Raw genomic sequence first — 21,806 nt, 5'->3', positions numbered from 1 at the left:
TATATAACGCAAATAACGCATTAACGAACCATTCAGTAACGTAAGTAGCGTTACTGAATTTCAAAAGTAATGCGTTAGAGTACTAGTTATCGCCAAAAGTAACTTCGTTACTGTAACGCGTTAAGTCCCAACACTGAACATGACACAATAAATACATAAATACAGCACAGCACGACACAGCACAACATAAACACACAGAAGAATCTAGTCCATCGGTCAGGAGCTTGGTTAGACGTATCTCACACCTAGGAAGCTGTTTGCTATGGGACTGGTGACCGACTCTCGGTGCACTTTGTGCTCTCTAAGGGCCACCCACTTATATGCATATGTTCTGGGATTGCCCACCAGTAGCCCATTTTTGGAAATCCATAACTAAACTCTCAAACATTATTTTGTAAACGATATATCATTACTACCAGCATCCATACAACAGAAAATAATTATTCTGGCAGGCGTTACAGTAGCCAAAAAGCTGATAGCTATGAGATGGAAAGAACCTGAGAAACTCACAATAATTAATTGGTCTCTGACATTGCTGGGTGTTATTTATTTGGAGATCTCTATAGTTGGGTGGGACATTGAGCTGTGGGCCGTGTTGATGTCGATGTTGTTTTTGTTATTGAAAGAAAGTTTAAGATTACAAAATTTGATTAAAAAAAAAATATATATATATATGTTTAAATATAAATAAGATGGCAAAGTTTGTTAACTGAAATAATTAAAAAGAAATGCCTTCATGGGAGTATTTTTTTTTAATTACAATTCCATTATGATTGTATGTCCTTTATGTATTTCTAAATATAATTAGACATTATAGATGTCTTTGCAATGTGGTCTCTTGTCACCCTTGTATTCTTTTTCATATCCACTAGATGGAGATCGGTAGGATTAAAGCACTGATATTCAGGATCTAGTCATCTTGAAAAGTCTGAATCTGGATCAGGGTGATCCTATCCTGAATTGCTTTGAAATACTGGGACAAAATCTGGAGCAGTGCATTAAGTAGGAAGCTATCCAGCTGCAAGCTAGCCTAGTTTAGCACAAAAGAATGGAAGCAGATACGGATTAGCTAACCTAGCTTAAAATGATGGGAGTGGTGTTTTTGGCCAACAGCTATGCGAGCTCATTCGCATCCGCTTCCATTAATTTATGCTATGCTACTGTAGGATAGCTTTCTACTCAGCGCACAGAGAGGAAATTAGTATCTATCTTCTTGTCTGACTCTGGAGAAGACTAAGCACATTTCCCATAATGTTGGTGTGTTTGATCTGCCATCTGTGTGATGCCAGAAATGAGAAAAATGGAGGATTCAAATAAGAGGAATTATCTTTTAAGATTGATGCCATTAAAAAAGTAAGACATTATAGCATCAGTACAAATTCCTTTGTGTTTTGGAGTTTCTCGTTTGCTGGAGTTTCATCTGGAAAAGGTGAGCATTTAATAATAATGGGCAATAGACTACATCAAATCCACTCTTTTTCATATGGATCATCAATTTGAGTATTCGTTTTGACTTTTGAATAGAATGAATTAAAATATTTGTCCAAATTGGTATCTCCACAGAGCTTATCAACCAGCAGGATTTTAAGGCTTCAAATATCATTATTAAAATAGACTTCCTGGAATGTATCAAGATAAAAAAGAATAAAAGAAAACATGCATTGTTTCAGGAGACGGAATGAGGACGGATGTTAAGTGTGGGTTGTGGTGCTGAGAGACGGGAGTCGGAGGCGGTGTTGCAAAGCTGAATGTAACTCCTTTAATATTCATCAGCTCGATAGCTAGAATGAATGCCGGTGGAAGTAAGTGCCACCGGGTATATCGTTCGGGGGGAACCAAAGTTCCCAACAACAGTTCTGTGTGAATTATGCAGACAGGTGTCCCCCAGGGCTCGGTCCCCTTCTCTTCTCCCTCTACACTAAATCACTGGGTAACATTATCACGTCTCATGGCTTCTCGTATCATTGCTATGCCGATGATACTCAACTCTTCCTCTCCTTCCCTCCCTCAGATATCCACGTCTCTGAGCGGATCTCGGCCTGTCTGTCTGACATCTCCGCCTGGATGACGACCAACCACCTCAAACTGAACCTAAGCTAAACAGAACTGCTCCACCTGCCGGCCAAATCCTCCCCCCTGACCGACCTTTCCATCACAGTCGAGAATGCAGCTGTGACCGCGTCCCCGACCGTCAAGAACCTTGGTGTTGTCCTCGACGACCAGTTGAACTTCTCTGCTCACATCGCAGCGACAACCAGAACCTGCAGATTCCTCCTGAGCAACGTCAGAAGGATCCGCCCCTTCCTGACAAAAGAAGCCACCCAACTCCTCGTCCAATCAACAGTCATCTCCCGCCTCGACTACTGCAACGCACTGCTCGCTGGCCTCCCGGCCACTGCCACCAAGCCTCTTCAACTCATTCAGAACGCAGCGGCCTGCCTGATCTCAAACCTACCGAAGTCGGCCCATGTCACCCCACTTCTTAGGGACCTGCACTGGCTCCCCATTGTTGCACAAATCCGCTTCAAGGCCCTCGACCTAGCATACCGTGCGGCAAAGGGAACCGCTCCCGCCTACTTCCGGTCAATGGTCTCTAACTACACACCCTCAAGACCCCTACGCTCTGCATCTTCTGGCCGCCTCAGACCTACTCCTATCCAAGCTCCGGGAGGGTCATCAAAGAGAAGTCGCCTATTCTCAGTCCTTGCCCCACAATGGTGGAATGAACTACCCACCCCAGTTAGGACAGCCGAAACCCGTCCAATCTTTCGCCGTCGACTAAAGACGCACTTCTTCAACTATTATCTGAAATTAAAAAGATTTTATAAACGTTTTTATAAAATACCTAACCCTAACTAACCTTACCGTCATGCACATGTCCTAATAAACTAACCTACACTGTAACACACAACACTTTGATGAACATTGTTACTCAGCTGATAGAGTTGTACCCTTCCTGATGACTTGTCGTACAGAACTTGTAAGTCGATTTGGATAAAAGCGTCAGCTAAATGACTAAATGTAAAATGTAAATGTAGGTACAATCACTACACAAGCCCCCCCAGAATTCACCCATAGTTAAAATCCACCCGGCGGGGGGGGAACAACTGCCCGGCCTCGGCGCGTGCGGAAATCCGGGGGCGGGGAGGGAGGAGCGGCGTAAGTGCTCTCGCCCTCCACGACACGAAACGGCTGTGGTCGCGAAGGCGGTCGTCCTCTCGGCCATCCAGTCGACAGGCTGGTTGGGGGACTTGTCCTTCAGAGCCTCGTAAAGTGGCCGCATGATGTGGGCTGCCCGGGGGATGAACCGGTGATAAAACGTCACCACCCCGAGGAATTCCCTGAGTGCTCGGTCCGTCGGGGGAAAGCGAAAACGGCTCCCCCCTCCTGTCAATGAGGTGTCCGAGGAAGTGTATGGAGGTCAACCCAAACTGGCACTTAGCCGGGTTGATGATTATGCCGTGTTAGCCAAGCCTTGTAAAGAGGCACCGGAGGTGCGCCAGGTGCTCCTCGGGCGAGGAGCTGGCAACGAGGATGTCGTCCTGGTAAACAAAAATAAACGGCATGTCATTGAGTGTCGAGTCCATTAGCCTCTGAAAAGACTGTGACGCGTTCTTAAGCCCGAACGGCATCCACAGGAATTCGAATAGTCCGAAGGGTGTGACCACCGCTGTCTTCGGGACGTCCGAGGGGTGTACCGGCACATGGTGGTAACCACGTACCAGGTCCACCTTTGAAAAGACCAGCTTACCCACCAGGTGCACTGAGAAGTCCTGGATGTGGGGGACTGGGTAGCGGTCTGGTGTAGTAGCGTCATTGAGGCGTCTGTAGTCGCTGCATGGTCTCCATCCGACGTCAGCCTTAGGAACGATGTGCAGCGGCGAGGCCCAGGGACTGTCCGAGCATCGGATAATCCCCAACCTCTCCATGTTGGCGAACTCTGACCTAGCGACTGCTAGTATGTCAGGTTTAAGCCGGCGGGCCCTAGCGTACACGGGAGCTCCTTCAGTCTCGATGTGGTGCTCGACCCCGTGTTTGGTGGTCGTGGCAGAGAATGTAGGCTGTGTTAAGCTGGGAAACTCCCGTAGTAGGCGTTGGTACACGTCACCTTCTGCAAGCGAGCTGGCTAGCCCGCTGTATACCACTTCATCGCGCATGCATGTCAATGAAGCATATGTCTGGGCGTCTACTAGGCGGCCGTGTCTAACGTCCACGAGGAGCCTGTGTGCACAAAGGAAATCCGCCCATAGTAGTGGGAACGAAATATCGGCCGTGACGAAGTCCCACGTGAACCGCTGGCCCCCAAGACACAGTTCCACGGTCCTCGTACCGTAGGTGCGGATAGGGTTACCGTTGGCGGTCGTCAGTCGCGGACCTCAGTCCCCGCCGGCGGTTTGATTGATTGATTGATTTTTATTGTGGAGTAAAAGACAGCATCCAAGGGATAAAAACATGAGAAAGTGCAAGCACTTATTTCCATCATGGTCCCTGATTTTGGACATGGACAGACATCACCGTCACAGGTAGGACGCTCCTCTGTGCTCCGGTGTCGCAGAGAAATTTTCGACCGGAGAGTGTGTCCTTAACACTTTCCGTGCCAGCAGGGGGTGCCAGAAATAGGCGCTTGAGTGCCAACACTGTAGTCAATGGAGGGCGATCATATTTGCGAACGCATAAACTATATCAAATTATGGCTATGTGTCTAATACGCCCGTCGCTTATCAATGACTTGTTTCCAGTCAACATTGTCGAAACGGACTGTTTTTTAATTGGTTCATTTCCGTTTTATACCATTTAGAAAAACACTCGTTTTTTGAAACTTTCAGAAAAAAATATTATGCTGCAGGAATCGCGCTTTACTGTAATACACAAAACACGTTGTAATTTTTCTGCCTATTTATGAATCGTTTTCAAATAAAGCTAGATTATCGATAGTATATGTATACTTATGCACGCTATAGAAGCGGGCTGAAAATCGATTATCTTATTTCCTGATCAGCACACACACACTCACAGCCACACACACATATGGGGCACGTTGATATATAGGTGAAAACAGCTCTGATTATCCCAAGACTGGTCAAATAGATTCCTTACCTCAGATCAGATGTTCTCCAAAAAGATTACTCCAATTCCTGATCGCCATTCCAAATATCGATCGCGTTTATTGATCCAATGCTGGGTGGTTGAAAAACATATTCCACGCTGTTCTGGTGGTGGGCAATGAATGGGATCGGCTCGGATTACATGCCTGACAAGTAAAATGTGGAATCCGGACTCTTTTTTTCCCATCCATTTCATTCAGTCCAATGGGGTGCAATACCATCCGGAGAGACGATAGGGGGCGGTATTTTCCCTGTTTGAGCTCAGACAGATCCCCACTGTTAACGTGAGGCTAGATTGATGAAAAATGAATGGAAATCGATAATAAAAAAAATAACGATTAAAAATGAGATTTCTCGTCGGTTGGCACTCAACGCATGCCATAAACTAACGACATTTCTCGTGGCCGGCACTCAAAGTGTTAATAAACAGTAGCCTGTTTGACGTACCTGCACTCACGGCCGCTACTGGGCACAGGTGTTGGCGTTTCCCGCTCTGACAAAAGTGCAAAGTGCAAAAGTGCAATTCGCTCTCGCGCCGAAACGCGCATGGTAATAACGCAGGCCTGTGTCATTATTGCCATCGGCCACGGCAGTGGCGCCTCTCCCCCCTCTGGGCGTGTGCGCTCATGTCGGGGCTAGCACCTCCGGGGCTAAGTGTCGAGTGGCTAGGTAGAAGCGGTCCGCCTCCTCTGCCAAAGCACAGGGATCAGTATTCGCTGTATTGGCGAGTGCCGTCTGCACCTGTGGCGGCATGTGCGTGAGGAACAGCTCTATAAACAAGAAATTAGGCTGTTCGGCGCCCAGTAGGTTTAACATCATCTCCATGTGCTCCGAAGGCTTGCTGTCCCCCAAGCCTCGTATAGCTAACAAGCGTTGGGCCCGCTCTGACTGCGACAGCTCGAAAATTCTGAGAAGGTGCATCTTAAACGCCTCATATTTATATTGGGCAGGTGAAGCTGTAATGAACCCTACCGTCCTCGCCGCTGTAGTGCTGTTAAGGCTCGAGACTACGTGGAAATATTTTGTGGCGTCATCAACAATTCCACGCAGGGCGAATTGCGCCTCCGTTTGGGCAAACCATGCTGCTGCCGACTGCTCCCAAAATTCTGTCAGTCTGAGAAAAACGCTGTTGTTTGCCATGTTGGTCGAGGTCTCGGAAACTTCTTCGAGACTAACATCGGGGTCACCAGTGTGGTGCTGAGAGACGGGAGTCGGAGGCGGTGTTGCAAAGCTGAATGTAACTCCTTTAATATTCATCAGCACAACCACAAGCTACAGTACGTTACTCGATAGCTAGAATGAATGCCGGTGGAAGTAAGTGCCACCGGGTATATCGTTCGGGGGGGACCAAAGTTCCCAACAACTTGAATGTGTGAATTATGTACAATCACTACAGGGTATAGATTGACTGTTGATGAGAAACTGTTGATGAGAAACCCCCTCCCTTCCCAGAATGTGCATAGCATCAAGATAATAATGAACATGTGATTGTTACATTTACCCCCAGACCAGGTGTAACCCAAGTGGACGTCTATGTGCCTGTCCACTTTCCACTATTATGGTGAAATAGTTTGACTTGGTCACAAACAGCAATTGTTGAAGTTTGGTTTCAACTTCAAATGACTTTATTTTCCTTTCGGAACTTCATTTGTGCAGTGGTTAAAAGACAAACATACAGTACAGTCACAATACATAAGACACTCACCACTATAAAAAAAAAACAGCTTTGTTAAAACTACAGTACAAAACACCACTGTAAAAAAACACCAACTACAGTTGCGTACAGATCCATATAAAATACTCCCTGAATGCTAGCCTTGCAGACATCAACATATGAATATTTTTTTGGAATTCGAAGCAGAGATTGGATTTTAATTCGAAGCTTCGAGACTAAAAAATTAAAATATTATTATTTATTTTTTTGTGGGACTTGTACAGCACTTTGTTCAACTTTGTCAGTGCTGTAAAGTGTAAACCTTTTTAAATCTTAGACAAACAAAACACTTGTGATCACCGTTTTGAATTTCACGATGTCAGTCATGACATTTAGAAGGCACTTACGGGCAAAGGCAAAGAAAATGAGTGGTACATGCTGCCACATGTACAAACAGGGACGGAAATGTTCCATGAAAAGAGTGGAATGTTTATGAGAATTCAGTGATCCAGACCAGTCCTACTTTTAGGGGCCCGTCTGGTTTACCTCCAATCAGATCTCCACACCAGAGGGGTAACTGCCATTTTGACATGTTCGGGTTGAAATTACGTTCGACACGATGACTGACGTTTCGAGGGGTTCTCCAAGAGGGCCTTGCTAAATAATTCCACTACTAATTAGTCAGTCATACAAATAAAAGAAAAATAAGAATCTGGTTGGCTGGGGGCCCTGAGCACAAAGTCTGATCTGCCTAATGGGCAGGCGGCCCTGGATCCATCACAATCTTTCTTTATACCAAAGAACATCACCTCCAACCCGCCTCCCATTATTCAATTACTGGAATTGCATTTCTTGTGTTTATTGTTGAATTGCCTATTGCTATGGCCACTCTTTACCAAATGTTTTAATAAGTCATTCCCTTCTCTGGTTGCGTTATCGGTAGATAATGTTGATCAGTAGATGATGTTTATCAGTAGTCCTTTCTCAGAACATCCCTAGCTGTTTCTCATACTACAGTAGCTCTGGATAGTTGGCCACAAACCAAACAAGCTCCCGTCTGTCCAAGCAGAATGAGGCTCACGGAAATGTACTGCACAGCGCACGCAGAGTAAATCTCACCAAGCCTCAGTCAGCTTAGACAGGCAGCAGCTTGACCCCATTGACTTTGCATTGGTTTGTGGTAGGGATGCACGGATCCGACTTTTTCAGTCCCGATACAGATACCTGGCTTTGGGTATCAGCCGATAAGAGTACAGATCCGATACCCATAACCAACCTTACTGTCATGCACTTGTCCTAATATCCTAACCTACACTGTAGCACTAAACACTTTGATGAACATTGTTACTCAGGTGATAAGAGTTGTACCCTTCCTGATGACTTGTCATACAGAACTTGTAAGTCGCTTTGGATAAAAGTCAGCTAAATGAAAATACAGATTGTTCAATTAATAAACTGTATGCCTCACTGTGTGGAAGAGACTGGGATCATTATTTTGTGCAAGGCAACATCAGGCTTGACTTAAAACATTACTTTGCTAACTTAGTGAAACCAAATGTAACAAATTAACAGATATAAATGTACTCGTTATTTCTATATATAAAAAACAAACTAATGTATCCGATATATATATTTTTTTTTTACCGATACCCGATCCAGCTATTTTAGCGATATCGTGGCCGATATCCGATATCAATATCGGAGCATCCCTAGTTTGTGGCCAACTCTCCGCAGCTGGTATGAGGAACGGAATGGATTGTGCTGAGAAAGGACTCTACTGATCAACATCATTGGCATGTAAGAAACAGGTATAGGGTTCCAAAAATGACAACTATCCCTTTAGGAAAATAATGCTCATCAAGCTAATGTTATTACAAATAAGTGAATTTTATTTTTCCAAAATGTTATTTACATTATGTACAGAACACACCCACAAAATATGGCACATACAGTAATAACAACAACACTTTGCACAGAAACTGTGAAAGATCATGTGCAATTAGCTCAGTCATCTCCTTCTGTTATACAGTGTATCACAATAATCTCACTCAGCAGAAAGGCACACTTCTTGGTCACACACACACGCATATATACACACACACACACAATCTCACACATGAGAACACACAAATCAGAGATACACACACATCAATGAATACTGCAGCAAAGGGAAATGTGTTCAATATGTGCTTCAGTATTGGGTGCTTCGGGTCGATAAATAAGCTTGGTCTTGCAGTGCTTCAATTCTTTATAAATAAAAGAGAAAAAGAACAACATTTACAGTAAAGCGACTACGTTCCAATGACACAGACGTGTATTACACTACTTCACTAGTCTGAGTCAACTAGTCCGCAACAAGGGAACGTCTTGCGAATCCTCACGCGATCCTAACACGCTTCAGTCCAACTCCACAGCTGGGCCACGTGCCTATCTTCCATCTGTCCCAATGGACAGAGCCCAGAGTCGGTGTGACCGGGGACCAATTGAACCAATCCGGGTTCCGGAGGGGGGGGGGCCCTCGTTAAGCCCCATCCCGCTGTGTGCCAATCAGTCCTCCTATCAAAAGTGCTAAAATCAAGAGAAGGCGGTCCTTCTCTACATCCCGCCTAGGGTCCCCGTGGTGACGATGTGTCGCTTGTCTGGAAGTGCTAAATCCTTACATATGCAGTCTGTAAAAAAAACGAATATGTTTGTTAAATTTGCTAATCTTTTTCATAGAAACTGCAAACAGTGTTGTTTCGTGTTAACCATAACTGTTCACTGCCATCACATATCACTCAAGTGGATTACTAGACAAATGACAGGTCACAACATTTACCTTTTGCTTGGTTTAATTTCCCAGCCATCGCGACATTTCACATATGTTATGGCTTCCCCCGGTGAAATCTCTGTCTTTGCAGGGTCTTCGGCGCAGAAGGAGAACCTATAAAACAAAACAAACGATAGTCTCAACAAAACAAAAAAAGTGTGAGAGCAATATCCTGATAATCCAACTAGGGATGCACAGTTACAGGTATCGGAAATCGGTCCGATACCAGGTTAAAATAAAGTATATATCGGTATAAGAGCAGTGGATTGGATTGGTACTTAAAAGTTTAAGATTGGACATTAAACTGTGTGTTCAATCAGACAGCAGTGTTGTAGGACTTGAGTCAAGAGTCCTGGGCCCTCATTCATCAACGTGGACGTAGAACTTGACCTACTTCCACACGTAAGCACGGAATGTAGAACTAGCGTACGCACAGGGAAGTCGGCATTCATCACACGTGCGTACGCAGGCTCTATGGTCCTCCGTGTTGATGAATACCACTTTGTTTATTATCCATATATGGTCATGAAAATGAGGAAACACCCCCCATGGGATGTGAAATAATGGACGGACCCGAGCGGAACCCTAAGAAACTCCACGAAGATTGTTCACTGCTGTCGAACCAAGAAGACACTATCGCGTATTGTGGGATAAATAAAAGGCGGACTCGTAAACGGTGATGTCAGATATCAACGGCTCCCTAAGACCATTGCTGCAATTCTGCCTGGACAGCTCAAAATACTAATAAAGACCGTTCGTTGACCACTGTTTGGCGTTGGTTGTGTGTCATTATAACCGTGCTGTAATATGAATGCCTTTATTAGTTGTGTTCGATTGGCTATATGATTTTTAGATGCATCCATTTTGTTGTCGGCTAATAAAGACCGCGCTGGAATATGACTGCCTTTTCCCCGTGTTGTTTGATTAATACCCCAGGGATTAAAGTTCTCCTCAATTTTATTCCAAATCGCGATGGATCTCCCGTCAATTTTCTACCTGCTGCATATGATTTCTAGAGGCATACTACAATCTATTTTGATGTCAGTATTGGGTAGCCTATATAAACAATATAATACGAGAGCATATACAAGAACAATGAATCTCACTGCATGTATGATAGCCTGCCTTTCAATACATGAACTTGAATTCCATCATGTTTGTGTGCGGGACTCACAAGGCTGTTGTCACAATGGGTGGTACCGGTGTACAGTAATAATAACAGTCCACACAATATCACGATCCATGCCATAGCCTATGTTCTATTAGGACATGATCTGTGACGACAAATGTTCTAGAATGTTTGATTAAGATATCATACTCTGACAGCATGCCTATGAGCAACAAAAACGCGAACTTGAATCCCATCATATACATAGTCTGTCCACTATAGTGTCATTGCAATGCCTTTTCTATTCTTTCTTATACAGTAAAAAGGGGGAAGAACACTATATTCATATGACTTGTATTCTGCTTACAGCTTCGAAGTTCCACTTGTTTCGTTTAACGTAAAGCCTTTTAAATATAATCAAAGCGTTCCCGTGTTTCTGCGGTCTGCGCAGAATAATAACGAGTTGAGCTTTATGATTTATGATGAATTGAAAATGGGGGACCCTGATGTAAACAAGACGAAAGTTGGTCTGCATCCCCAATTAACAATTGTATGTACTGAGCTGTACTGTACCCATTCTGCAATCTGTTAATAAACTTTTCAATCAATCAATCAAGCTACGCGGAGCGCAGTCAGTCAGTAGCCTACACCCCGTATATTCCGATAACGCTATATAAACCATGCTGCATTCATTCTGAGAGAAAGATCTATTATTCCAAATGCTATTTATAGGGTTTTGACCATAATTACACTACTGTTGCTATTTTACAATGAACTATAATGAACTACGGTTCGTACAGAACGTGCCAGTGTTATTATGCACAGAAGCTCATTTCCTTGTTGTAATAATATATTCTACCACTGGGCGCTAGGTACGCCAGGTCTGAACTGTGCGTAGATGTAAGCACGAAGTCAAGTTCAAGTTGAAATTGATGAATCCCACTCTTTGCTTAGAAATGATCGTACGCACAGGGTAAGCACAGATCTGTGCGTAGAACACATTGATGAATGAGGGCCCTGGACTGATTTTCAGGACTCGTGACTTGACTTGGACTTGAGTGCTGATGACTCGGACTCGAGCATTGACTGCATTCGGACTCAGAAGGTGCAGACTCAGACTTGTTAATTAATAAATAGTTATTTATTTAAAAAATATATTTGTAATAGGCCCTAATAATTTGGCATAAGATATTGATGGCTAGTGCATTTGTTTGGCCATTGTGTCACAAAGTAAATAAACTCCCTTTGAAATGGTGACCGCTGTGTCATTCATGTTTAATGTAGACATTTTTTTTTGTATTTGTATGTCAGCTCTTTGACTGCCAGAGTGGAGTGGACACAACCTTGATGACTTGGACTCGGACTCAGACTAGGGTAATGGGGACTTGACTCTGACTCTTCTTTGGTGACTCGGACTCGAACACTGGGGACTCTAGACTTAGTGACTCGACTACAACACTGACAGACGGGCTCTTCCCACACTTACTTCTTCTGCGTTTCTCCAGCTTTGACGCGGATCCGCCGCACCTCCAACACCGGCTTGGTGGGCGAGGAGTTCCAGGACCAGACAGACTTCTTGATGTTCTTCCAGAAGGAGCTCCAGGAGTCGGCCGCGCCCTCCCAGCTCAGCTGGATCTTCAGCAGGTCCCCGATGTCATCCTCCGTGAACACCAGGAACGTGTTGGTCAAGTTCATACCTATGCCGTCAGGCCTGGGGGTAGAAGAAGATGGAGGCCATGTCAGGGACCAAGCCCAATACACACAGAACTACATATCAGAGCGCATTCTTTTTGTGTTGAGTATTCCAAATGAAGCAGAAGGTGGGACTTAGCAATGGAAGCAACTTGATATCGAACATATTGAATCCCAATCGGCCACAATAGTGACCATATCAAATAAAATATTAAAAACACATTCAAGTTATATGGCACTAGAAATGTTACTGAATGATGTACCAATGCATTTCCAGCTAATGTTGAAACAATAAACGGGTCTCAATGAAATATGAGTCATAGGTTAGAGGAGTATGTTAACATAAAGATAGAACAAAGTTATCTGGCGCACATGATGTTTAAGGTGTCTAGTAGCAATAAATGCATTTTTACTCAACTTTGTTCAGTGTCGTCATATAGTGAGTAAACACATTGACGGTAACAAGAGTGACGCAGTGCATCTACAGTAGGTAGTAGGTACTAGGGCTGTCTTAAGTACTTCGAAGCTTCGTTCGATGGGCATGGGATTCGAACATGAAAATAAAATTCGATAATGTAAAAAATATATATAGGCTATATGATTTATTTTTTTGCTAAATCAACTCTGCCTCTTTGTTAATTACAACAAGCAATGCTGTTTGTTATTTAAGATGAGGTCGGACTCGGCACTGACAGATTTGTGTTCATTGTGCTGCTTTTATAAAGCCTCAAATGACTGCTTACAATATTTCATGGAAGCAAAGTGTTTAGTTTGTCTAAGAATTAAAAAGGTTTCAACTTTACAGCACTGACAAAGTTGAACAAAGTGATGTACAAGTCCCACAACATTAAAAAAAAAGTTTATATAAAAAAAAAAAAAAAAAAAAAAAAAAAAAGCTTCGAATTAAAATCGAATCTTGGCCCCGAAGCTTCGAATTCCAAAAAGAATATCGAAGGTCAGCCCTAGTAGGTACTATGTAGTAGATACTTCTTGTTCTACCTACATTTCTACTCAGTTCTTTCTTTTAGTTAAACTTTGAATTCTTGACATGTTGGATCAAGGTGATGCCCAGACAAGACACATAACATTGCAGTTATCCCTCGAAAACGAGAAAGATGCTGTTCTCAGTGATTGTCATAGCGATGGGTCAGATATGGACTATGAGGGAGAGACAGGCCATTTGCCAGCCAGCCAGAAGAGGGCCTCTACAAGCCAGAGGGTCCAGCCAGAGGGGGCAACCAGAAGAGCCTCTACAAGCCAGAGGGTCCAGCCAGAGGGGGCAACCAGAAGAGCCTCTACAAGCCAGAGGGTCCAGCCAGCCAGAAAGGCCTTAGGCCTCTATAAGCCAGAGGGGCCAGCCAGAAGATCCTCTAGAAGCCAGAGGGGCCAGCCAGAAGAGCCTCTAGAAGCCAGAGGGGCCAGCCAGAAGAGCCTCTACAAGCCAGAGGGGCCAGCCAGAAGAGCCTCTACAAGCCAGAGGGGCCAGCCAGAAGAGCCTCTACAAGCCAGAAGAGCCTCTAGAAGCCAGAAGAGCCTCTACAAGCCAGAGGGGCCAGGCAGAAGATCCTCTACAAGCCAGAAGAGCCTCTACAAGCCAGAGGGGCCAGCCAGAAGAGCCTCTACAAGCCAGAGGGGCCAGCCGGAAGATCCTCTACAAGCCAGAAGAGCCTCTAGAAGCCAGAGGGGCCAGCCAGAAGAGCCTCTACAAGCCAGAGGGGCCAGGCAGAGGAGCCTCTAGAAGCCAGAGGGGCCAGGCAGAAGAGCCTCTACAAGCCAGAGGGGCCAGCCAGAAGAGCCTCTACAAGCCAGAGGGGCCAGCCAGAGGGGCCTCTAGAAGCCAGAGGGGCCAGGCAGAGGGGCCAGCCAGAAGAGCCTCTACAAGCCAGAGGGGCCAGGCAGTGGTCCAGAGGAGAAATGTTAATTCAGTGTATAAATGGTAGATGCAACACGTTATCCCACCAGGCACAATTGTGACAACCATAAAAACACTTTACCTACTTTTCCCATGAAAAATAAATAATGGATTATTTTAAAAGGGTTACTAATGACACATGATTTGGATATTTTCAACCAAAGACAATTGCAACACGACACTGATGTGACCTCACTCCAGGAGGAAGAAAAGTTGCATATGGTGGGATTATTAAATAAAGTCATATTTGATTGATTTATTCAATGGAAATGTTGCATTTGCCCCAGGATGGGTCAGCAACAAAATCGTACTTTCCTGGAATAGACACATGAATGGAATTCTAACAGCAATTTTCTTGCACTTCCTGCAGTCTTCACGGAAGTGTCTGTAAAGAAACCGTTAAACCTCATCTGGCTCAAGCCAGTATTCAGGAGCAGAAAGAGTGACCAGAAGTCTTGGGTTTAAAAAAGATGCAGATGTGTTACTCACACGTCAACAAACATGTTCTCCGAGTCATTGTGGGCGCCGTACAACTTGACTTGAAAGGTCGGATCTGCGTTGTTGGCCTGTTTCCTGTTGAACACGTGCATCTTCATCTGGTAGTGGTAACCTGGAAAATACAAAACATGTGGTCAACATGTTGAGGCAGCGTAAAAACAACAGGCTACAGAGATAAAATTGTGAGCGATTATAGAGTTGCTCATTGGTACTCTCCTGAAAAGCAATAATCTTAAATTAAAAATGTAATTTTTTTTTTATAAAAAGGGTTGACTAAAGACTAATAAGGTTTTAGACATCGAGTGCTAATACAGTAATTCACAGTGTGGTGGTGAATCTCAAGACTTTCAAAATTATTCGTGCAAAATAGTTCCTCTACAAAAGCCCTTCCTCAAGCCTCGTCACTGACCTCCAAAGGGAGTGTCCGCGCGTGTCTTCAGGTACATCTTGCTGTTCTTGGCATTGTAGATGTTGTTGCAGCGGTTCTTGCGGCAGCTGAGGCAGATGCCCTTCTTGAAGCGGTCGGGGCCGATGCACTGGTAGGCGAAGCTCATGTGGTCCTTGTTCATCAGGGAGTCCACGATGAGGTGCACGGCACGCTCATGCTCGCACTTCATCACCTCCATGAAATCTAAGCGACAGGAGCAAAGGTCAGAGTTAAAAAGGACCGTTCTATAGCAACATGAGACAAGAATATTGGCGTATCAAAGCAAATGCCTTGAAAAACAGAAAGGGCAAGAAAGAAAGAAAAAAAAGGAGGGTTGGCATAACCCCATAAGCTAAAAAAAAACAAAGCCCGTTTCCCCCAATAAAGCCACTGCCCATTTGGCAACGCAAAGGCACTAATATACAACAGCTCAATTAATTATAAACACCCTTTCACTCATATTGCCCCATTTCTGAAATAGAGAAATGCTCTCCAGAGACAGCAGGAGCCACACGCTAATTAGTAGGTCGGACTGGCTGCCATTTCCCGAGTACTTACTTCGTGCCATGGCCAGCACGTCGCCCAACGCACAGCCTGGTTGCACGTCACCCCCGTTGGGGTAGATATCAATGTCGCCGATCGGCTGCTGGATCCCAATGCTGACGCCCAGAGCCTCGCGGGTGTAGGTGTGCAGGACGTCGACAAAATCTGCATCGTCGGGGGAGAGGCGCTTCAGCTCCTCTACACCTTCAAACATGGGCCCCGCGGGGTCCAGCCCTGTGCAGACCAGAGACCAGCCGTTAGCTGGAGCAAGAGGACACTTGGTGTGCAGACCAGAGACCAGCCGTTAGCTGGAGCAAGAGGACACTTGGCAGCAATGTGTCATACAGACTCATCTTATTTACACTTTATTTCTCATATTTTTATATTCATATTTTATTGCCTATATTTATGCATTTGTTCCATTACCCTGCCAATACCTGTACCCCCCCCCCCCCCCCCCCCAATGCCGCTATGAAGCCCGAATTTCCCCAAGGGGATCAATAAAGGAATATCTTTTTTTAAATGTGGAAAGGAATGGAACAGTGGGGTGATATGGAATTATTTTACCCCAAACCCCCATTTAGGAGGTTTTCTGGAGAACAAGGATCAAAGCAAAGCACAACATCATACTGTATTAGACTTAGGGCTGCACGATTTTGGGAAATAATCTAATTGCGATTTTTCTGACGGATATTGCGATTATAATAATTAAAAAAATAAGCAGCCCCACAAAGGTTTATTGTAAAATGCGGCTTGCATCTGGCCTACGCGGTGGGTCTTTTCGGGCCTGACATTTTTTATTTTTACCTGGGAATCGATACGGTACCCAACGGACGGTACCTTTTTTTCTGTACTTTACTCTCCCTCTGAAGTCTAAACTTCACAACACACAATCTAAAACCCCTTACCTCCCTCTCCCAAACCGATCTTGTATCTCAATGGGACTTCCTGGTTAAAAAAAAGTTTAAAAAGTAAAAATTTTAATTGTGCTTTTTTTTTTTGCGATTTGATAATTGCATCATTCCAAATCGCGATTTTGATTAAAAATCGATTAATCGTGCAGCCCTAATTACACTCACCTGTAATTCTGCCAATGGTCCCCCGTACATATGTTCCCGCATAGCCAGCCACGTGTGCCCCCAGGCTGTAGCCAATCATGTGCACGTTCTGCAGAGGTAGCTGCTTCTCGTCCTATCGGGAGAAGAGATACAAGGCCCTCATCAGCAGCTGCCGCCACAAACACGAGCCTACACTGAACAAGCCCTGGATCTCAGCCCCGTGGCAGCGAGTCGTGCCTGGGATCCGGCCAATCCCAGTTCAGATAACGAGGGCAGAATACGTTCACACTCTCTTCCATGCAACAGCACCTCCGCCATCTGTCTTGGTTCGTCTCTGTGCAATGCAGTCTTTGTTTCCCGCTTACAACTGTGTGGCACTACGCCTGAATCCCCTCTTCGCTAGCCGTTGCGTGTCCCCCTGGCCCCGTTTTCGTGACGGCACTACTGAAGATCGTTGGCCGCTTCCCAATACTGCTAAATAGCCTACTTTCCTTACTCTACTTTCCCTAATGAGCATGGATCTGAAAGTACTTTGTGAGGGGCATAATTGGCAAAGGGCATCCAAAGGTACGAAGAATAAACATAGCAGCCAGAGATCTAACATAATGGCTTAGGCATTTTAAACTCGGCTGAAAGCGTCCTGTGTTTAAGAGACAATGGGTATTTATCGGGTCATTCTGAACTGTTACACTTCTGCTCATGTTCTCTCTGAGACAAGCTTGCTGGGGGAGGAGGGTCTTGCCCATTCAGAGAGACTGTGACCTCTTCCTGCAGCACTGGAGATGCAGAAGGACATCTGTGTGTGTGTATATATAACCATCTGCTAAATGACCGAACGGAAAGTCTCAAGTTCCCAGTGTTAGGCAGCCGCTCAGACTAGCAGCGGCACACCTGGAGAGACTAGTGCTTCTAAAAAGGGGAGGGGGGGGGGGGGTTTAGCCCACATTAAGACCACAACTGCAGATAGTCAGCTGTTCTAAAGCCGCTCAAAAATTCTCCATCTCCACTCAAAGCTGCCAAGATTACTCACGTCTCACTGATGCACCATTAATCCTTCATACACCCCCTCCCACACACACCACCCTTATTATATACATACACAAGTCCTACTGTACATAGGATTATAGCTACTTCACGAATGAGGACACATACCTGCATGAGGCTATTAGTGTTCACTGGGGAAAACTATGCAGACGTTACAATAGCAGGTGCTCAAGACCATGTCAGTTACACAACACAGACAGACACACACACAGTACATGGCTATGATATACAGTACATGTATATATGCAGGACAATGAGTAGTACTCTGTCCCTTGGCTTCACCAAACACACACACCTGAAGCCAGTTGAGCATTGTGGCGATGCTGAGGCCAACGCGATGGGTGTGGTTGACCGCGTCTGGGTAGAGTTGGTGGGCCAGCGATAACCATTCCACCACCACCACGTTGGCCTGGCTTTCTCTCTGCATCACAGCCGAAACCAGGTTGTGCATCCAACTCTCGAACATCCCGCTCATCTGAAGGGAGGGAACAAAAAGACCAGACACTTGGTGATTAGGAGCCGGTTGGGTTGGACACGTTGTCGTGGTGACAAGGACGTGTTCTTTCCCCTTCAGTCTTCACATACATTTTTAACCTGCAGCTGGTCTGGCTGGATGTGCACACAGCTACTCTATTATGCAAAATACAGGCCCATCGGCTAATACGCCAAAATCAAGACGGCCCATCGACTAATACCCCAAGACAGGTCAAATAGCCAATACCAAGTTACGTGCACCGACTGCTGATCCGTAGCTCCTTGTAGGACACCCTACACACAGTCACCTCTGACATTCTCGCGACACATTCCAACTTCCAAAAAGGTCTCACACGCCCACCTCTACCAGCACACACACACACACACACACACACACACACACACACACACACACACACACACACCCCAAATTCCTGCCAGAGAGAGTGAGACGGAGAGAAGCTCCCTGGAATTATGCCAATTTCAGAACGTTCTCTGAAAAGTGACTGCCATTTTAGATTAGATTACATCTAATCTAAAAGGGGCAGTCCATTTTAAACTAAGCACTAGTGCACACTCGTACGTTTTCTTTTGCATGCATTTCGGTGAAGCTTGTATTTACCGTCCAGCCGTGAATGATGAAGATGGTCTTGGCTGTGGCGTTGAAGCCACACTCCTCTAGACACTCCTTCTTGCCAGGCTTCAGGTCACAGCCTTCCTGATCCAGATCTAGACTTGTGCGCATATTGTACCTGATGAGGTGATGGAGAGCCTCACTGTCCATCAATGACAGATCCAGGGCATCCTCCGCGCCTGAGGAGCAGAGGAAACAGGGAAGATATGAGGATAAATGGGGACTGGGCTCTGCTTGTATCATCTACATCCTCTCCATTCATCTAGGGGGGGAATTACTGTTGAAATGTGATTCAATTCAAATTATTCAGGTCACGTAAGGAAACCTTTTAGAGCAAGGTATGAATTTTTCGTTGCTAGTAAGAGTCTAACCGGATTTTTTTTTTTTTTTTTGGGCATTTAAGGAATTTCTAGGGCAATTCAATTATAACAATATTTCTGGTGTATACAAGACTCCCGTTTGTATACACTACGCAGAGACTGACCTTAATATCAGATATTCTATTCTCACCATTTACATCCATAAACCACCAGCTTTTGGACTTTAGTTTATATAGATAATAATATACAAATAAAATATAATAATAAAGTTTCCAGGCGCATTTTAAGAATCGCCAGTTTTATAACCCTCATTCCACCCCGTAATGTACATAACGTCACACTATAACGCAGCAACTCGCTGAGACCTACATCTGCTTACCAGCGCGCTCTGCTAAAGAACCGGGGCCAGAAGTCTCACGGCCACACTCTTTTACATGTTTGCTTAACCCTTAACGGCACAGGGGCTAAACCGATTAAATGAAACTATTGCGTTTTCAAATGTTGGCTAAATTCATCTATCTAAAAAATATATATATATATATAAATAGGTATGTAGGCAATGGGCATCAACCCAACCTGCTATAACCTAAACAGGAGCCCTGAATGGGAACCCCACTGCTGTCAAAGACGCCACTTCTTACCTTTAAGAACGGCATTGTCCCCAATCCCCGACACAAAGACCGCTAGTGAACAATGTAGGAAGATCCACAGTGACAGGGCAATATGATTCATTTCTCACCCACAAACGTGTGGAAAAAACACAATACAATATAATATTAACTGGTACTTTCGCCACAGTAAAGGTCTGTGATAAAGTGTGGTAAATTAGGTCCAGTCCGAATAGGAGCAACGAGAGCCGGTGGTGTGTTTCGTGCGCGCTTGAAAAGCGGTTGGCTACCCAAGGAAAACTGTATGAACTTGCATCAAGTGTCTCATTAGTTTTAAATAGTTTCTCCTTTTCAGTCATCTGATCATCGGCTGATCTAGCCCCGCTTCCATTGGTCAAGCCCCCATTTGTTTACGTTCATAGGCGTGGCGAAACTGAACTGATCGATTCGAATATCAAGTTTTGCCCCGTTTTGGCGATATTCCTAACTTCACAGTCCAATGCTAGCAGACGAACATTTTGTCACGAAATTCCGGTTGCGCATGCGTGGGAAAGCAACAGCTCCCCCCTCCTTGCATCTATGGGAATATTTAAAAGACTCCCGAGTCCGACCCGTATGTGTGTGTGTGTGTGTGTGTGTGTGTGCTGGGGGGGGTAGTTTAGGATGATTCCAAGGGCCCAGCACTGAGGGGGGGCCCCAAACAATTTTTTATTTTTTTTTACTAGACATCACTCAGGTGTATTATTGATGCTCTCATTGATACTATGTTTGTTTCTGAAGTGTGTGTGTGTGTGTGTGTGAGATATATAGAGAGAGAGGGGGGGCTTTGGTAGACTATTGCATTGGTCCATTCATTGAAGATCCTTTACTAGGCTCACCCACCAACAGTGCAGGTGCTGAACTGCTGATCCGAATGTATAGGTAAAATATTATGCGTTTTCATCAATAAAAAAATGGCCAAAAAATGTCCGCTTACGCGCGCTCGCATTCACTGGGGGCCTACAAATACATTCTTTCATGGGGCCCAGAATCTGGAGCTACACCCCTGTGTGTGTGTGTGTGTGTGTGTGTGTGTGTGTGTGTGTGTGTGTGTGTGTGTGTGTGTGTGTGTGTGTGTGTGTGATTGATTGATTGAAAACTTCATTAACAGATTGCAGAATGGGTACAGTACAGTACAGCTCAACACACAATTGTTAAGGGGATGCAGACCAGATAAAGACTTTCGTCTTGTTTACATCAGGGTCCACCATTTTCAATTCATCAGTATATGACATGTCGTGTAATGTGTTCCTATATACCTCAATGAGCCAGTCAGACAGTAGGTACCGTAGTTATAGCTTTTAATGTACCTCCGTGTATATCCATACAACATGTCGTGAGCATACACAATTGCACTCCGAACTCTACTCAAGTCCCGCCCACTCCTCTAGGCTATTGGCTTACACCACATCTCCCTTTTTGACCTGTTAGAATAACATTACCATTTCCCGTTTCACATGAACATCTTCACATAACATTCACTTACAGAATAAATGTGTTTATGAAACTGGTTAGACAATGCACTTTTTACGTGTACATTAGAACATCAAACAATGCACTCTTTACGTGTACATTCAAAAAAAATCAAACAATGTTCCGCTCACAGATCTAGTCTATGAGGTCTGACTACCTCTCTGCCTGACCTTGTTCTGACCGTGTCAGGGGAGACCCGAGGTGAGTCCATACTAGACAGTACTGGTTGAGGAGAACCAGGCACAACAGGAATGTCCTCCTGTGGTGTATGACTGTGTGTCAGGCTTCATGTCTCTGTTCGGGCATAGGCACTAGGTGATGACGGTTTCGTCTGATTGTGCCATGTGGCCCGCTGACAAGGTAGGACCGTGGTGTGTGATGTGCGGCTGTCACTGTGCCTGGTGACTT

The 21,806-nt window shown here is 44.9% G+C and overlaps 2 protein-coding genes across 2 annotated transcripts in view; one reads left to right on the top strand and one right to left on the bottom strand.

Moving 5' to 3' along the window:
• LOC311240243 (uncharacterized protein) overlaps window positions 1-12,253 on the top strand; it is a 201,509-nt gene extending 189,256 nt beyond the window's left edge. The window contains exon 5 of the mRNA XM_084328795.1: window positions 12,182-12,253. Within this exon, the coding sequence (XP_084184921.1) occupies window positions 12,182-12,187 (6 nt within the window). The 3' untranslated portion in view covers window positions 12,188-12,253. The remainder of the gene's footprint in view (window positions 1-12,181) is intronic.
• On the bottom strand, window positions 8,637-20,384 carry LOC311240271 (endothelial lipase-like). Its single transcript, XM_084328828.1, has 10 exons — window positions 19,920-20,384; window positions 18,947-19,137; window positions 18,146-18,325; window positions 16,828-16,939; window positions 15,764-15,982; window positions 15,188-15,409; window positions 14,770-14,890; window positions 12,163-12,387; window positions 9,578-9,682; window positions 8,637-9,428 (listed from the first exon to the last, which is right to left on the bottom strand). The coding sequence occupies exons 1-10, from the start codon at window positions 20,008-20,010 to the stop codon at window positions 9,416-9,418; spliced, it is 1,479 nt and encodes a 492-aa protein (XP_084184954.1). The 5' UTR covers window positions 20,011-20,384; the 3' UTR covers window positions 8,637-9,415.
• Window positions 20,385-21,806: the final 1,422 nt, after the last annotated feature.

Source organism: Notolepis coatsorum (assembly GCF_963971535.1).
Source record: "Notolepis coatsorum genome assembly, chromosome: 1".
In the NCBI taxonomy this organism is placed as follows: Eukaryota; Metazoa; Chordata; class Actinopteri; order Aulopiformes; family Paralepididae; genus Notolepis; species Notolepis coatsorum.
Note: the sequence above shows the minus strand (reverse complement) of the source record. Positions and strands in the feature narration are given on the sequence as shown.